Here is a 16,203-nt window from a genome sequence, read left to right on the forward strand (position 1 = left end):
GAGGACGCAAGACAGCCGAAACGTCCGCGCCCCACCTGGCCACGGCCGCCGCACTGGACAATGGAGGCTCCCAGGGAGCGCCACGTACCCCGCGTCCCGGCCCCTCGGCCCGCGGCCCACGGCCCACGGCCCACTCACCATGATAAGGGGCCGCGCAGCTCCCGCCGCCGGAAGTCGTTCTGCCACTGGCCGGCTACTCCCCCTCCCGCCTCCCTCCGAGCGGAAGGGGCGGGACTAACGCAGGCGATTGGCTGAGGTAGAGGAATCCGGAAGTGAGGAAGGCTAGATCTCGGAGGGAGCTACGAGAGTCAGGGGGTCATAGTAGTTGTGTTGTTTGTGAACCGCTTTAGGCTGAACCGAAGGGGCCGAGCAAGCACGCAGGCTGCAGTGAGGAAGAAGCACGAATTTACCTGCTCATAGCCTCAAAGGGAAGGCAGGTTAATTGCCTGAATTTGCAGAGATTATTAAGTGGCAAAGCCGGGATTCCAATTCATGATAGAGTTTCCCGAAGGCTTTTCTGGGATGTCTAAATATGTGTCTTATGGTAGACTTGTCTGAAAGCTTTTTTTGGGGGGGGGGTGTTTTATTATAGACTTGACCAAAGGTTTTTTGTCTTTTTGGGGGTTTTTTTGAGTATCTGTGTGTCTTATGGTAGGCTTGTGTGAAAGCTGTTTTGGGGGGATGTGTCTTATGGTACACTTGTCTGAAGGCTTTTGGTGATGGTGGGTGTCTTATAATAGACTTGTCTGAAGGGTGTATATGTATGCGTCTTACGGCAGATTGTCTGAATGCTTTTGGGAGTGTCTCTGTGTATGTGTTTTATGGTAGATTTTATCTGAAAGCTTTTGGGGGGATGTCTGTGTATACACCTCTGATTTGCGTTGGTGCCAGTAGTTCCCAGCTGAGAAAAACCCTCTCCACCTCGGTAGGTAGATGTGACTGCTCTTCGATTTATAATCTCAGTGACCAGTTGTAAGGTCCGGAATTCCCCCACCTAGGGAATACTGTATCCCACTCCGAAACAGTTTAATACCAAAGGAAGAGACCAAAGAGCTTCAGGCTGATTATAGGTAGTAGTTTAATCAATTGGATTACTTACATTGGGGACCAGTATGATGAGTCCCTGCCAAGAATTTAAATAATCAGTGGTCTGGGGCAGCAGCCAGACTAATGGTGGATTCCCATGAAAGAACCCCAAAAATCCCAGTGGTAATTATAGAAAACAGATAAAGGGAGGAGGAGCTAGAGAGTGCATCACTACTAATTGGTGGCTGTTCTTGGTTTTCTGCTGAGTAATGAGCTTAGGCATTAAGCTAGTGTTAAGCCCAAACACAAATTTGTGTATTGATCATGTACCAGACACATATGGATCATGATATTCTTGTTTTGTCTTTCTTAGGTCATAGTATCTAAGTTTTGACTCAGTGTCTAAATTATGATTCAGTATCTTAAGTTTTGATTTTTAACAAGTCATCACTTTTGGGCTTTTACTTTCATAGAGTTTAAGTTTTTATGACTTTTCACTTATTACTGTATTTTGTGGCTTTTCCCCAGTCGAAACCCCAAAATCCACCCCAGAAAAGCCACCCATACATTCTTTCCAAGTATCTTCCACAAGATCTCTGGGTGGCTCTGTACTAGGGTGTTTAGGGCCTTTTTGGGTATAGCCAGGATGGTTCCATTTGTAAGCATAAACCACCCAAACAATATAAGCACAGATAGGAAAACAACACGACTGATGAAAAAATTACCACAGCTGTTACAGTTTTTTTCTATTCCACCCCTAGGGAGGTGAAAGCAGAACCAATGGCATCTGAGAATTAATGAGCGAGCTGAATTTCTGAACTTAGTACAGGCCAGCTGAGTTTCTGAACCAGGTTCAGAGACAAATAAACATGGCTTGGACAGTTTTACAGCATATTGGAAATGACAGAATACAATCAGTTACAAAATGGGATCAGAACAATTTGATTTTCTCAATTTCCCCCTTTTTGTCAAGGGCAGACTTGTACAATGGTGATCATCAACCTACCCCCAATGTCCTAATTAACAAATTTCATCTTGAAATCTAGACATCACATGTAGTTGTCTGGTCTCTGGAACATGTTTTCATGGGGCCATCTGGAAATGTCTTGTCCTCAGGGGCAACTCTTCAGTGGAATTATTTTTCTGGTTCCAAGTTACTTGTAGAAACTCCTTAGATGTTCTTGCTAAAATCTTTTACAAAACAGCCTCTCAAATTTTTCTTCTCCAGTAACCAGTTCCTATTGGGAAAATCAGCTCAAACCTTAGAGTTCTGATCTTAACCATAGAGCTATAAGGGGGGACATCAAAGTAGGAACCCAGAGTTTGCTTGAAGCTTCAGAAAATTTAGGTTTTTACGTGCCCCTTAGAATCATTTATATTTAATATACAGGATTATCTGATCTTGTTACTTTCTCAAACTTTTCTACTCTGATTCCAGTTCTTTTAGGAAGATCAGATGCTTTTGGGGATCTAATCCTGTATATGAAAACATGAGTAACAACACTCTTGCAGGTAAAGGCTTTCCACCCCTAGGTTCATTGGTTATACAAATGAATTTACTTACAAGAGGCTGACTTTACACTAATTATACTAAAAGACTTAGGAGGATATTTAAGCAATTAATTCCAAAACAGTGCATATCAATAAGTTGTTTATAATAAAACAGCTAACTATAGAACATGCAGTAGAGCAGGTACTGTTTCCACATTAGCAATAAACTTGAATGAGATTGACTTTTCCATTTAATGTAACACAAAATATTCCATGAGTTACATCCTTCTAAGAAAATTGCACTAAAATTATCTTCCCCAAACCAAACTAAAGATGTTTCTGATTTCTACCCAAAAAATTAATAGATTCATATCTTTGTTTTACATTTTACCTTTATCCATTTATTTCCATAGTATTCTGAAAGAATGAGCTATTTCAGGGATTCACTCTTATATGTATGCACTATGTATGCATTAGCAGGCTGATGACAATCCCGAGTACTAATTTATCTAGTTGTTTGGGATATAGAATGGTTGTACATTCAGATTGAAAACAGCAAGATTTCACATACTTGCATTGTGCTCATTTCTTCTACTGACCACTTCCTCTGATTATAGAAATTTGTTATAAAAGGAAAAAACAGAAACATAATTGTACCATCATCAAACTGGTCTTTCACGTTTAAGCCTAAGGGCACATATATGACAGGATAAAGCAGCCTTATCTCTGTTTGATTTCAGGTATGAGTCAAAGTTTAACAAGCAACCATGCAGTAATAATTCCACCTCACGGCCAGACTCAGGAATAGCCAGGTGGGAAACATTCATACCTGTTCAAAGGAACATAATGGGGAAACTGAGCCAGAAGGATCACACCTTAGGCTGAGGCCAAGGTTGTCCTCTTGGCTTTTTCCCAGATGCAGACCTCCACCTGTAACGGTTCAGAATCATATTCCTTCTGAGTAGCTTGTGGCATTTCTCTGAAGTGGTGGATTACTGACTTAATGATCCATCAGACAGCTATACCTAAATTCAAACTTCAAAATAAATCAGTTACAGTCCTAAGAACTTTCACCTCAAATGGCAAGTTTCACTGATCACAGCTTAGGGCTAAATCCAATTATTTTTACTCTCATGGAGCTGCAATAAGCAATAAAAATTTACCAGGACTCACATACATAAAGAGATTTCACTTAACGTCTTTCACTTGTTTTTTTTCCTTCTCAAGTTTAAATTCTGTCCTAGTGCAAAGATTAATCATTAGAAATAATTTCTGGGGGCAGCTAGGTGGCGCAGTGTATACAGCACCGGCCCTGAAATCGGGAAGACCTGAGTTCAAATACAGCCTCAGACCAAGCACTTGACACTAGCTGTGTGACCCTGGGCAAATCACTTAACCCCAATTACCTAACATAAATAAATAAATAAAAGAAATAATTTCTGTATTATACTTAAACTTGCAAATCTTCAGCAAGCCAAGTTCATTGTTTAGGAACTCCATAACCCAAACAAGCTCTTTTCCCAGGGCTGATGACCTTGCCCACACACATGGTTTTTAGGAACCTAGCAAGTTTACAAAATAAGGGGAATCGACAGGGACCCCAGAGAAAGGACTGACCTGATGCCTCTGCCTGCCTACCCCATAATATATTATTCTTCCAGACTAATGTAAATCACGAACTCAGTGGATGGCAAGTCCCCTATTTTCAATCTTAATTTAGTTTGCTTTGCCCTGACTGAATTTATCCTGTATCCTTCTATGGCTACCCACTTGCCAGGATGTGTTTCAGGATTCCTATATAGCCTCACATATTCTGCACCAGTATCTATCAGAGCAGACACAGTTTGTTTATTTTTTTAGGATCTCAGTATATGGTAACTGCACATGAGGCCTTTGGTCACCCCCTAAACCCTACATTGGAGGTGACCTTGGCCGTCTTCCTAAGGGTGGGCAGTTGGCAGTATCCACTCCACTTACCCTTGTTACTGCTGTGGACTGTGCTCTTTGACACCCCTCCCTTCCCCAAGGCGGACTTCCCTGAATGTACAGAACCAATCCAGGCTTTCACCTCATCCCCTCCTTTCCACACACAGTAATCAATTACCAATTTTAGATTTTAACATTAAAACAATAACCCCAAATAACTTAATTAGCAATCTTAAAACTTTCGTAAGTGATAGCCAGATTGTTTTAGATGTAACTTCCTCTTAATTACAGGCAGAGGTGGAAATATCCAGTTCCCTACATGGCAGTTATAAAACATTATAAGACAGAGTTACTCAGGCTGATAAAATAACATAATTGGTTTTAAATAATTTTTCTGCCATCTTTTAACTTCTTTCAGTTCATGTTCTAATAATATCCAACTTATGAAAAGTTGCTTGACATAACTGATAACAAAAGTTTACCAATTTGAAACAATATTATTATGTATTTGAAATTGAACCAAACCCATTACTAATCAGGTGACTTTAGTTCTGTTGAATGCATTTCCAAATAACCTTACACAGAAAATCAAGCTTCTCATCATCACTGGCATTGTATACCAATCACATCTAATTAAGGAACTAATAATAACAATTAAAATTTATAGTGTTTGCCAGGCATTAGGTTAGGCATTTTACTGTCATGTGAAATAAGCTGAGGTAACTTGCTTAAGGTCACCCAGTTAACAGATTTCAAGGGGGCGGAGCCAAGATGGCAGAGCAAAAGCAGTGACTTGCTTGACTTCTCCCTCAAACCTCTGCAAATACCTGTAAAAATGACTAAACAAATTCTAGAGCAGCAGAGCCCACAAAAAGACAGAATGAAACAAATTTCCATCCAAAGATGACCTGGATGGTTGATGGGAAAGGTCTCTTGTGGGGGACTGGGAGAGGAGTGCAGTTCAGCGTAGGATGCACAGGCAAAGATGGAGCAGGCCTCAGGAGACTGAATCATGGGCAGCTGTGGTGGTTTCTAGACTTCTCAACCCTAAAACACCAAAGACAACTTAGAAGGTCCTAGGAATATTATAGCCAAATTCCGGAATTCCCAGGTCAAGGAGAAAATATTGTAAGCAGCAAGAAACAATTCAAGTGTTGTGGAAACACATCAGGATAACACAAGATTTAGCAGCTTCTACATTAAGGGCTACATAAGAAGGCTTAGAATATGATATTCCAGAGGTCAAAGGAGGTAGGATAACAACCAAGAATCACCTACCCAGCAAAACTGAGCATAATCCTTCAGGGGGAAAAATGGATATTCAATGAAATAGAGAACTTTCAAGCATTCTTGATGAAAAGACCAGAGCTGAATAGAAAATCTGACTTTCAAATACAAGACTCAACTGAAACATGAAGAGGTAAACAGGAAAGAGAAATCATAAGAGACTTATTAAAGTTGAACTGACTACATTCCTACATGGAAAGATGATATTTGTAACTCATGAGACCTTTTTCAGGATTAAGGTAGTTGTAGGGAATATAAATATATATGTGTGTATTTAGGTAGATAGGTAGATAGATGGATAGACAGAGGGCACAAGGTGAGTTGATATCTAAATCTGCATGGACGGTGAATAGAGTGAACATAAATGATACTATGATTCCTAAATCTGATTTCTAAAAATGATATTTAAATCATTTGGTATTAAATTTCTCCCACTGTTTGGGAGGGAGATGCAAGATTTCCCTAGTTGGGGGAATTCTGGATCTAACAGAATTCCAGTGTAGTCAGCAGGATACAGAAAGAATACCAAGTGGGAGTTGGGGCTGACTAGTGAAGGGAAAACAAGGCTGGTAGCTAACATGAGATAGCCCTTTTCCATGCCATTGAGAAGAGCCACCACCAAGGAAGGAAAAAAAGCTGATGTCTAATGATGATATCTAAAAAATAAATTAAGGGGTGAGAGAGGATTGTACAGGGAGAAGGAGAAAGGGAGAGGTAAAATAGGGTAAATTATCTCACATAAAAAAAGCAAGAAAAGAGGCAGCTAGGTGGCGTAGTGGATAGAGCACTGGCCCTGGATTCAGGAGGACCTGAGTTCAAAAGCGGCCTCAGACACATAACACTTAATAGCTGTGTGACCCTGGGCGAGTAACTTAACCCCATTGCCTAACCAAAAAAAAAAAAAAAAAAGCAAAGAAAAGCTTTTACGGTGGAAGGGAAGAGGGGAGAGGGGAGAGGGAATGAGTAAATCTTCCTCTCATTGGATTTGGAAATCTATCTTACCCTATAGGAAAATAGGGAGGAAGGGGATAAGATAAAAGGAGATGATAGAAGGGAGGGCAGGTTGGGGGAGGGGGTAATCAGAAGCAAACACTTTTGAGGAGGGACAGGGTCAAAGGAGAGAATAGAATAAACAGGTCATGATAGGATGGAGAGAAATATAGTTAAGTCTATAAATCGTTTTTACATGCAACTGGGAAATAAGATATACAGGCAATGGGGTATGGAAATCTATCCTGTGCTACAGGAAAATAGAAGGGGAAGAGGATAAGAGAAAGGGGGTGGTGATATGGCAGATTGGGGCAAGGGGCATTCACTATGCATACCATCTTGGGGTGAGGGAGGGGAGAGATGGGGAGAAAATTTGGAACTCAAAATCTTGTGGAAGTGAGTGTTGAAAACTAAAAATACATAAATAAAAAGTTAAAAAACATTTCAGATCTGTGCATTTTCCCAATTTGTCTTAGTGCCAAATGATATAATAAATTCTGACTTATCTTTAAGCATCAAATTAGGAGTGACACATTTCACTTAAAATTAAATGAGGCCAGAATGAATTCAATTACCTTTTGGTTGTGTCCTGATACACAAAAACTTTCCGCTTTTTCATGAGCTAGGAAAGGGTTAAGTGCCAGTCCAATTCCTTCTAATCAGTGAAATGACCTTCTTCTCTAGCTGTGAAACAATAAACCAGTCATTCCAGGGGTGTGTAGAGGGGGAGGGCAGTGATGGAAAGAACCTGACCACAGTTAAGAAATGTGAAGGAAGAGAACAAAATCTTTACCAACAACTTTTTCTTTCAAGGTTCCAAACTGTTTACTCTCAAACCCTCTATTCACTGTCCATGCAAACAGATTACAGCTTTCTGCCTGTGCACCTCTCATTCTCACATGCTTAAACCTTGCCTTTCCTTCTATCTACTTATTCCTCTAGTGGATTTTGATTAAAGCCCCTTTCAAACTACATGTCTTATTTCTTTCCTATTCTGATCCCACACTTCTCTTACCCTCCTCTACTTGCCCTCACCCAACATAACCCAAATAATCTTCACTTCACTGCAAATGTTTTCTCTCTCTCCCTTTCTCTCTCTCTCTCTCTCTCTCTCTCTCTCTCTCTCTCTCTCTCTCTCTCTCTCTCTCTCTCTCTCAACAGTAGATCAAACAATAGATTACTGTTTGATAGTCATTTGACTACTCTGTCTTGTGTATGTAACCTATTCCGTTGAGGTGGATGACATATTTATGGGCAATTGTGAATGTCATGACTTTCCTCTAAGATTATTGCCAGTTTATTGTCTCCTTCTTGTTCTTACATAGTTGTTTACATGTTATCTCCTATATTAGACTGAGATCCTTAAGAACAGGGACTTTTTTGCCTTTGTCCCCAGGGCTTAGCACAGTGCCTGGCACGTAGTACTTAATGAATGTTTGTTGATTTGACTGTCATAAATACCACCCTAATGGAAGTTAAGAATTTGAGAGGGAGAGTAGAAAGTTAAAAAAAAAAAAAGACTACAAGACTTGGAGTCAGAAGACCAAGAATCTCTGCCTGGCATTTACAAGCCTGAAGAAAACACTCCATCATCCTGAATCAGTTTTCTCATTTACCAAATAGGTATAATAGTACCTGTCCTACATGGGATTGCTTTGAGGGAGCGATCATTGTTTTTATGTAACCAGTGTCTAGTACAGAGACTAGCACAGAGTAGGACCTTAAAGTATGTTTCTTTTTAAAAAAATTTATTTATTTTTAGTTTTCAACATTCACTTCCACAAGATCTTGAGTTCTAAATTTTCTCCCTATCTCTCCCCTCCCCCACTCCATGCATTCAGAATACCCCTTCCCCTCATCTTCCCTCCCTTATATTACCACCCCTTCTTTTATCCCCTCCCCCTTCTATTTACCTCTAGGGCAGGAGAGATCTCTATACCCCATTGCCTGTATATCTTATTTCTCAGTTGCATGTAAAAACAATTTTTAACATTTGTTTTTAAATTTTTGAGTTCCAAACTCTCTTCCTTCCTCCCTGCCCACCCACCTTCACTGAGAAGGCAAGCAACTCGATACAGGTTTTATACATGTGGAGTCATGCAAAACACTTCCATAATAGCCACATTGTGAAAAACTAACTATATTTCCCTTCATCCTATCCCACCCTCCATTTATTCTATTCTCTCCTTTCACCCTGTCCCTCTTCAAAAGTGTTTGCTTCTGATTACCCTCTCCTCCAATCTGCCCTACTTTCTGTTATCCCCTCCTCTCTTATCCCCTTCCCCCCGTTTTCCTGTAGGGTAAGATAGATTTCCATACCCAATTGAGTGTGTATGTTATTCCCTCCTTAAACCAAATCCAGTGACAGGAAGATTCACTCATTCCTTTTCACCTCTCCCTTCTTCCCCTCCACTGTAAAAACTTTTTCTTCCCTCTTTTATGTGAGATAATTTACCCTATTCTACCTCTTCCTTTCTTCTTCTCCCTGTACAATTCTCTCACCCCTTAATTTTAATTTTTAGATATCATCCCTTCATATCAAACTCACCTTGTGCCCTCTGTCTATATATGTTCCCTACCCTAATCCTGAGAAAGGTCTCATGAGTTACAAATATCATCTTTCCTTGTAGGAATGTAAACAGTTCAACTTTAATAAGTCCAGATTTTCTATCCAGCTCTGTTCTTTTCATCAAGAACACTTGAAAGTCCTCTATTTCACTGAATGTCTGTTTTTCCCCATGAAGGATTATATTCAATTTTGCTGGGTAAGTGATTCTTGGTTGTAATCCTAGTTCCTTTGACTTCCGCAATATCATATTCCAAGCCCTTTGATCCCTTAATGTAGAAGCTGCTAAATCTAGTGTTATCCTGATTGTATTTCCACAATACTTGAATTGTTTCTTGCTGCTTGCAATATTTTCTCCTTGACTTGGGAATTCTGGAATTTGGCTATAATATTTCTAGGAGCTTTCCTTTGGGGGTCTCTTTCAGGAGGTGATCAGTGGATTCAATTTCTATTTTACCCTCTGGTTCTAGAATATCAGGGCGGTTTTCCTTGATAATTTCTTGAAAGATGATGTCTTGGCTCTTTTTTTGATCATGATTTTCAGGTAATCCAATAATTTTCAGAATATCTCTCCTGGATCTATTTTCCAGGTCAGTTGTTTCCCCAGTGAGATATTTCACATTGTCTTCTATTTTTTTATTCTTTGGGTTTTGTTTTACAATTTCTTGATTTCTCATAGAGTTGTTAGCTTCCATTTGCTTCATTCTGATTTTTAAGGAAGTATTTTCTTCAGTGAGGTTTTGGATTTCCTTTTCCATTTGGCCATTTCTGCTTCTTAAGGCATTCTTCTCCTCATTGGCTTTTTGGACCTCTTTTGCCATTTGGGTTAGGCTATTTTTTAAGGTGTTATATTCTTCAGTATTTTTTGGGGGGTCTCCTTTAGCAACCTGTTGACTTGTTTTTCATGATTTTCTTGCATCACTCTCATTTCTCTTCCCAGTTTTTCCTCTACTTCTCTTACTTGCTTTTCAAAATCCTTTTTGAGCTCCTCCATGGCCTGGGACTGACTCCAATTTTTCTTAGAGGCTTTGGATGTAGGAGCTTTGACTTTATTGTCTTCTTCTGGTTGTTTGTTTTGATCTTCTTTGTCACCAAAGTAAGATTCTGTGATCTGACTTTCACTCATGTTCCCAGCCAATTATTTGACTATTAAACTCTTTGTTAAGGTAGGGGTCTGCTTCCAGTGTGGAAAATATACTGTCCCAAGCTACAGGGGTTTTGTGCAGCTGTTTTCAGACATACTTCTAGGGACTTACAAATTTTCAGTTCTTCCAAGTGATGTGATCAAAGAAGAGGTGTTTACTCCTTTCCTGGCCTGTGCTCTGGTCTATGAGTAACCACAAACACTCTTTTCTTCCTTGGAACTGTGAGGAGGATTTCCTCTCACCAAGGCCTCAAGCTCTACCAGGCCAGCACTCCTCCTCACCCCAGGGCCACCACCCAGGACTGCGACCTAGATCCAAGCAGGGGCAAAGCAAGAGAATCCTCCCTCAGCATCAGCAAAGGGATCCCTGCAATCCTTCTCTAATCAGCCTTTGGATCCTCCCTCTGTCCGTGGGCCGAGAGCTCTGAAAGCAGCCATAGCCCCAGGCTGTGCCAGGACTGGGGCTGGACTGAGCTCCTCTATCACCCAGGTCCCACAGACCTTTCCTACTGACCTTCTAAGTTGTCTTTGGCATTTGTGGTTTGAGAAGTCTGGAAACCACCACAGCTCCCCTTGATTCAGTCCCCTGAGGCCTGCTGCAGGTTCACTGAGGCCTAGTCTTTGCCTGCACAGCCCATGCTGAACTGTGCTCCTCTCCCAACCTGATGCAACAGACCTTTCCAATCAACCATCCAGGTTTTCTTGGGCTGGAAATTTTTTCACTCTGTCTTTTTGTGGGTTCTGCTGGTTTAGAATTTGTTTACAGCTATTTTTACAGGTATTTAGAGGGATTTCGGGGAGAGCACTGCTTTTACTCTGCCATCTTGGCACTGCCCCCCGCCCTTAAAGTATGTTGAAGGAAGTAATGTGAGTTACTTTTTAGTAGTGATAACTACTCAGCCCATGAAAAACATGTACACTATTTGGCTGAAGTCTGTAGAAGTAGAATGAGAGGACACTACATTGCATTTGTTTTATTTCTAATTATGATTTGTCATGACGTATTATTTACCTGAATAAGAGTGTTGAGTTAATTTTTGCAGGGTTAGGTTAAGTTCAGAAGTAATCTGAGAGAAAATTCAGTTACAGTGCTGATACATAACTAGTTTTTCTTCCTTTTCTCCCTAAGTTTTCTCTTTCTTATCTAGAAAGGCAAGGCTTAGATTTTACAGAGTATAATAGGTAATTTTCCCCCCATCAACTAGTATACTGGAACAGAGGAAATTTTCTTGCTAGTACTTCTATATGTAGATATATATCTATCCATTTTCTCTTCTTTCTAAAAAGCATCTTGGTGTTTTCATCAACTCCTATGTGTTTCAGTTATCAGTTCCATAAAGAGGATTCCCAAATATCCCCTGAGGAAAGGCCACTAGGAGCCAGGCTGCGCATCTTCCATCTGTACCAACGCAAGATATCTTCTTCCTACTGCCAGCCCAATCCCCTAACTGGAATGTGGATAACCCCCAATGCAAAGAACAACCTTCCCCTCAACTTCAGGCCTCCAATCTGTTGCTGCACCTGTCCTATGAGGGTAGAGGAGCGGCACCCTCTCCTCAGTGATGAACATTCCCACAGCTGATCATACCCTTCACATCCTGGTAACTTGGAATTCCTATAAATCATCATCCAAACTGAACTCTATATCCCCCACCACCTAATTATTTCCATCTCCCTCAACCCTTCCACCCCAAAGTTTCATCCTAACCTTACCCTGCCTTTCCCCTGTGCTCTCTGGGATGCCTGTTTCATAGGCAGCAAAATTCCTTCATCCTAAATCTTTTCCTCTCCTGCACCTTCAATTCAGCCATTTTTCAGTCATGTCTGAGCCTTCATGATCCCATTGGGGTTTTCTTGGCAGAGATACTGGAATTGTTTGCCATTTCCTTCTCCAGCTCATTTGACAGATGAAGCAAATAGGATTAGTGACTTGCCCAGGGTCACACAGCTAGTAAGTGTTTGGGGCCAGATTTGAATTCAGGAATATGAATCTTTCTGACTCCAGGCTTGGCACTCTCTCCACTGTGCCACCTAGCTGCTCTAGGGTGTTGTTTTACCTGAAACCTAGCTTCCTGCCAAGGACATAGTTTCCCTGGCCACTTTTTCTAATAACAGCTGCACCTTCACTCATTCATCTCAGTTCACTGCCAAATCTTGTTTTTACTTTCACATCATCTCTTGTATATGTTGTCTTCACTCACAACCACAATCCTGGCCAAGCCTTTGCATTGGCCACTTTGCTTGGTTTCAATTCCATGGAGCAAGATGTTCCCCATGGCTAGGTATCCCCTGGTATTCCCTCCCATCCCCAGATCCTGGCATTCCTGCCTCTTTTTGTATGTTGTTTCTTCCTTTATGGTACAAGCTTATAGAGGGTAGTGACTGCTTCCTCTTGGAATCCTTAGCTCTACTTAGGGCTCAGTTCAAGTGACCCCTCCTATCCAGGCCTTTTCTGATAGTCAATAAACATTTACTAAACACCTACTATTAGCCAACCATTATGCTAAGTGCTAGAGATACAAATAGGAAAAAAAAATCCCTGCTCTCAAGCAGTTTACAATCTAATAGGGAAAGAAAATACACAAAAGAAGGAACAAGGGGGTAGGCACGGGGCATAGTGGAAAAGTAAAAAAAAAAATCTAAAATGAGTGCATTGGGGCAGGAAATGAGGTGTCTATCCTGTGTGCCCTCCTTAAATGGAGTTTCTTACACTGCTACAAATTACTCCCCCCGCCTTGCCAAATTACTTATATATATTTTTTATTTATCTTTGTATATGTAAGAGAAAATGTTACTACCTCCTAGGTGGGGACTAATTTCCTTTTTGCCTATGTAATCCCAGCACCTGGCACATTGTCTGTGTAAAACAGACACTTAATGTGCATAGCTATTCTTGTGCCTGTTTTGTCAGCTACTAGCACAAAAACTCCTTGAGATCAGGGAATATCCTTTAATTCTTTGTGTCTCTGTCAATTCCTAGAAAACTGGAGATGTTTTAGGAAGTATTTGTTGAATGAATAAATACAGCTTTACCAGGCTTTACAATAATTAAAAGTTCATTTGTTTATTTATTTGTTTTTAAGGCCAGGACCACCAGACCTTGCTTTCTGCCATACCCTATGGACCACTGGGCCTTTCCATCAGCCTTGCAGCAAGACCCTCTTATGTTTTGTTCTACCTATTAGAATGTGAGCTTCTTGAGAGTTCTATTGAAGACAAAGGGACCTTATAGTTTCAATCTGTATATATTTGTAGCCCTCATTTCATATACTCCAACAGCCTTCTAGAATACTTCCACCCAGATATTGCATAGTCTTCATAAACTAAGCATGTCCAAACAGAACTCATATTAATCACTAAAAACATCCCTTCTTCCACTTTCCTCATTTCTTTCAATGGTACTGCAATCCTTTCAGTCATCTAGTATTGCAACATTGTAGCTCCCTAGCTCTTCATTTTCCTGCAACCCTCTCCTCCAGTTGCCAAATCTTTCTGATTTTCCCTTCACAGCATCTCTTATTTTTGTCCCACTTTGGCCATCCACACAGACTCTAATCCCATTTAGGGCTGCATCACTTCTCACTTACTACTGCAATGGCATCCTAGGTTTTCTTCCTGCTTCCAGGAATTCCTCTTCTCTAATCCATCCTCCAAACAGTTGCAAAATCATTATTCCTAAAGCACCATATCACTCCTACTTAAAAATCTTCAGTGGTTTCTTATTGCCTTTGGGATCCTTAGCCTGGCGCCTAAAACTCTCCACAGCTGCTCACATCTACCCTTCCAGTCTTATTTCACATTCCTCCCCTTTATGCATTTTCCATTGAAGGCACACCAGCTTGCTAGCTGTTTGGGAAAGATGGGTCATTGCCATTGGCAGCCCCTGTGCGTTGGCACAAATGGTCCCATATGTCAGGAATTCACTGCCTTTAAAAAAAAAAGCCTGTTTCATAGAATCCCTAGCTCCCTTCAAAGCACATGCCACTTTTCTTGATTGTGCACTGTCAGCCTCCCCTCCCAAACTCCTTTACCGCTAGTACTCTCTTCTTCTTGAAGTTACTGAGTAAATAGATAGCTGTTCTATCTGGAAAAGTTACTTTGTATTTACTTCTGAAAATGCTGTATTCAATTAATTCTGCTGCCTACCACCATCTCTATATTATAAGCTTCTTAAAGGTGGGAAATGTTGGTTTTTTATCATACAGGCCAATAAACTTGAATTAGAGATCATCCTGAATAAACAAAGTTATTCTTTGGCCAGGGGAGGATAGTGTTGCATTATAGCTAAAAAACCTCTCCAGATCTGCAAATGGACAAAGCCTTAAAACACCCAGCAGTTTAGGGCAGTCATAATTTCAGTGATTTTGAATATTGTCAAGGAATAATACAAAAATATTCAAAGAAGGCATCAGTCTAAGACTACAGTCAGTTATTACTAATTCTAGTTTTAGTGGAAGGAAACAGATTCAAATTCCCTCTTGTCTTTATTACTGGATATTGCTTTTTTCCAAAGACTATATAAAGAAGATGTAAACATAAAATCATGCTTATTTTGAAGTAAAATAAGGATTCATTGAAAAAAAAATCCCCATTTTTTTTTACATTACTGTAAAAGCACAATGGATGAGAAACCATACACAAGGCAAAAAATAGTTTGAAGATGGTACCATCTCTCATACTTTGAATGTCTAGTCAAAAGTCTAAGTCTAGTCAAAAACATTGACATTGAGCAAGTTGTGGTATATGAATGTAATGGAATACTATTGTGCTATAAGAAATGATGAACAGGCTGACTTCAGAAAAATCTGGGAAGACTTATATGGTCTGATGCTGAGTGAAGTGAGCAGAGAACCAAGAGGACTTTGTACACAATAGCAGTCACGTTATGCAATGACTAAGAATGTTAAACTGAACCCTTCTCAGCATTAGGAGGATCTAAGACGTCTCCAGAGGCCTCAGGATGGAAAATGCTGTCCACATCCAAAGAAAGAACTATGGAAGTCGAATCGCTATCACTTGTTTTTACCTTCTGTTGAGTTTTGTTTCATCTTTCTGATGGTTCCTCCTATTGGTTTTAATTTTTACTTACAACTTCACTAATGTGAAAATATGTTTAATGGGTATGTAAATGTAAAGCCTATGTCAGATTGTGTGCCGTCTTGGGGAGGGTGGGGGGGAGAAAAAGGGAGAAAAAATTTTCAACTCAAAAGCGTGTGGAAAAAAAATTTTTTAAATAAAAATTAAAAAGATTTGGAAAAAAAAAGAGAGTATGAGAGGACAGGAAAAATTCAATGCCCAAAGTCTAACATATGTATTAACAGTCTGGAAAATTTTAATTGGATGTGGTCTTGACTTCTCCTCCTAATAAATCTTTGTGTCCTTTAAAAAAAAAACATTGACATTGACTATGCCATGGTTTCAGGTTTTTCATTAAGATGTAGTTTAAGAATGAATGAATGAATGAAAAAAACATTAAGTGTGTATTATTTGCAAAGTACTATCCTAAACACTAGTGATATAAATAGAAAACCTTGATAGTTCCTGCTTCCAAGGAGTTCATATTCTAATGGGGGTGGGGGGGATTGGGGGGAAGGGTTCAATACATTTTTGGCTTATCAATGATTGAGATTCATGATTAGTGCTCAAAAATTAACCAACGGCCTTATGATATCCAAATTTTAAAATATCTCAAGTCTAGAAGTTGTTAAAAATAGTAAAAGTTAACAAGATTTCATATTTGTGGATCTTCTTTTTAAACTAAGAAACCATTTTT

The 16,203-nt window shown here is 40.0% G+C and overlaps 1 protein-coding gene across 2 annotated transcripts in view; it reads right to left on the reverse strand.

Moving 5' to 3' along the window:
* SLC30A6 (solute carrier family 30 member 6) overlaps positions 1 to 214 on the reverse strand; it is a 40,354-nt gene extending 40,140 nt beyond the window's left edge. Inside the window, exon 1 of one of the 2 annotated variants that reach the window (XM_020972356.2) lies at positions 139 to 214. In XM_020972356.2, coding sequence (XP_020828015.1) covers positions 139 to 141 — 3 coding nt within the window. In that variant the 5' untranslated portion in view covers positions 142 to 214. Of the gene's footprint in view, positions 1 to 35; positions 104 to 138 lie in introns of those variants that run through there. The other variant, XM_020972358.2, reaches the window with a different exon arrangement.
* Between the last annotated feature and the right edge of the window lie 15,989 nt (positions 215 to 16,203).

This window comes from Phascolarctos cinereus, unplaced genomic scaffold (assembly GCF_003287225.1).
Source record: "Phascolarctos cinereus isolate Bilbo 61053 unplaced genomic scaffold, phaCin_HiC Scaffold_2;HRSCAF=192, whole genome shotgun sequence".
Classification (NCBI taxonomy): Eukaryota; Metazoa; Chordata; class Mammalia; order Diprotodontia; family Phascolarctidae; genus Phascolarctos; species Phascolarctos cinereus.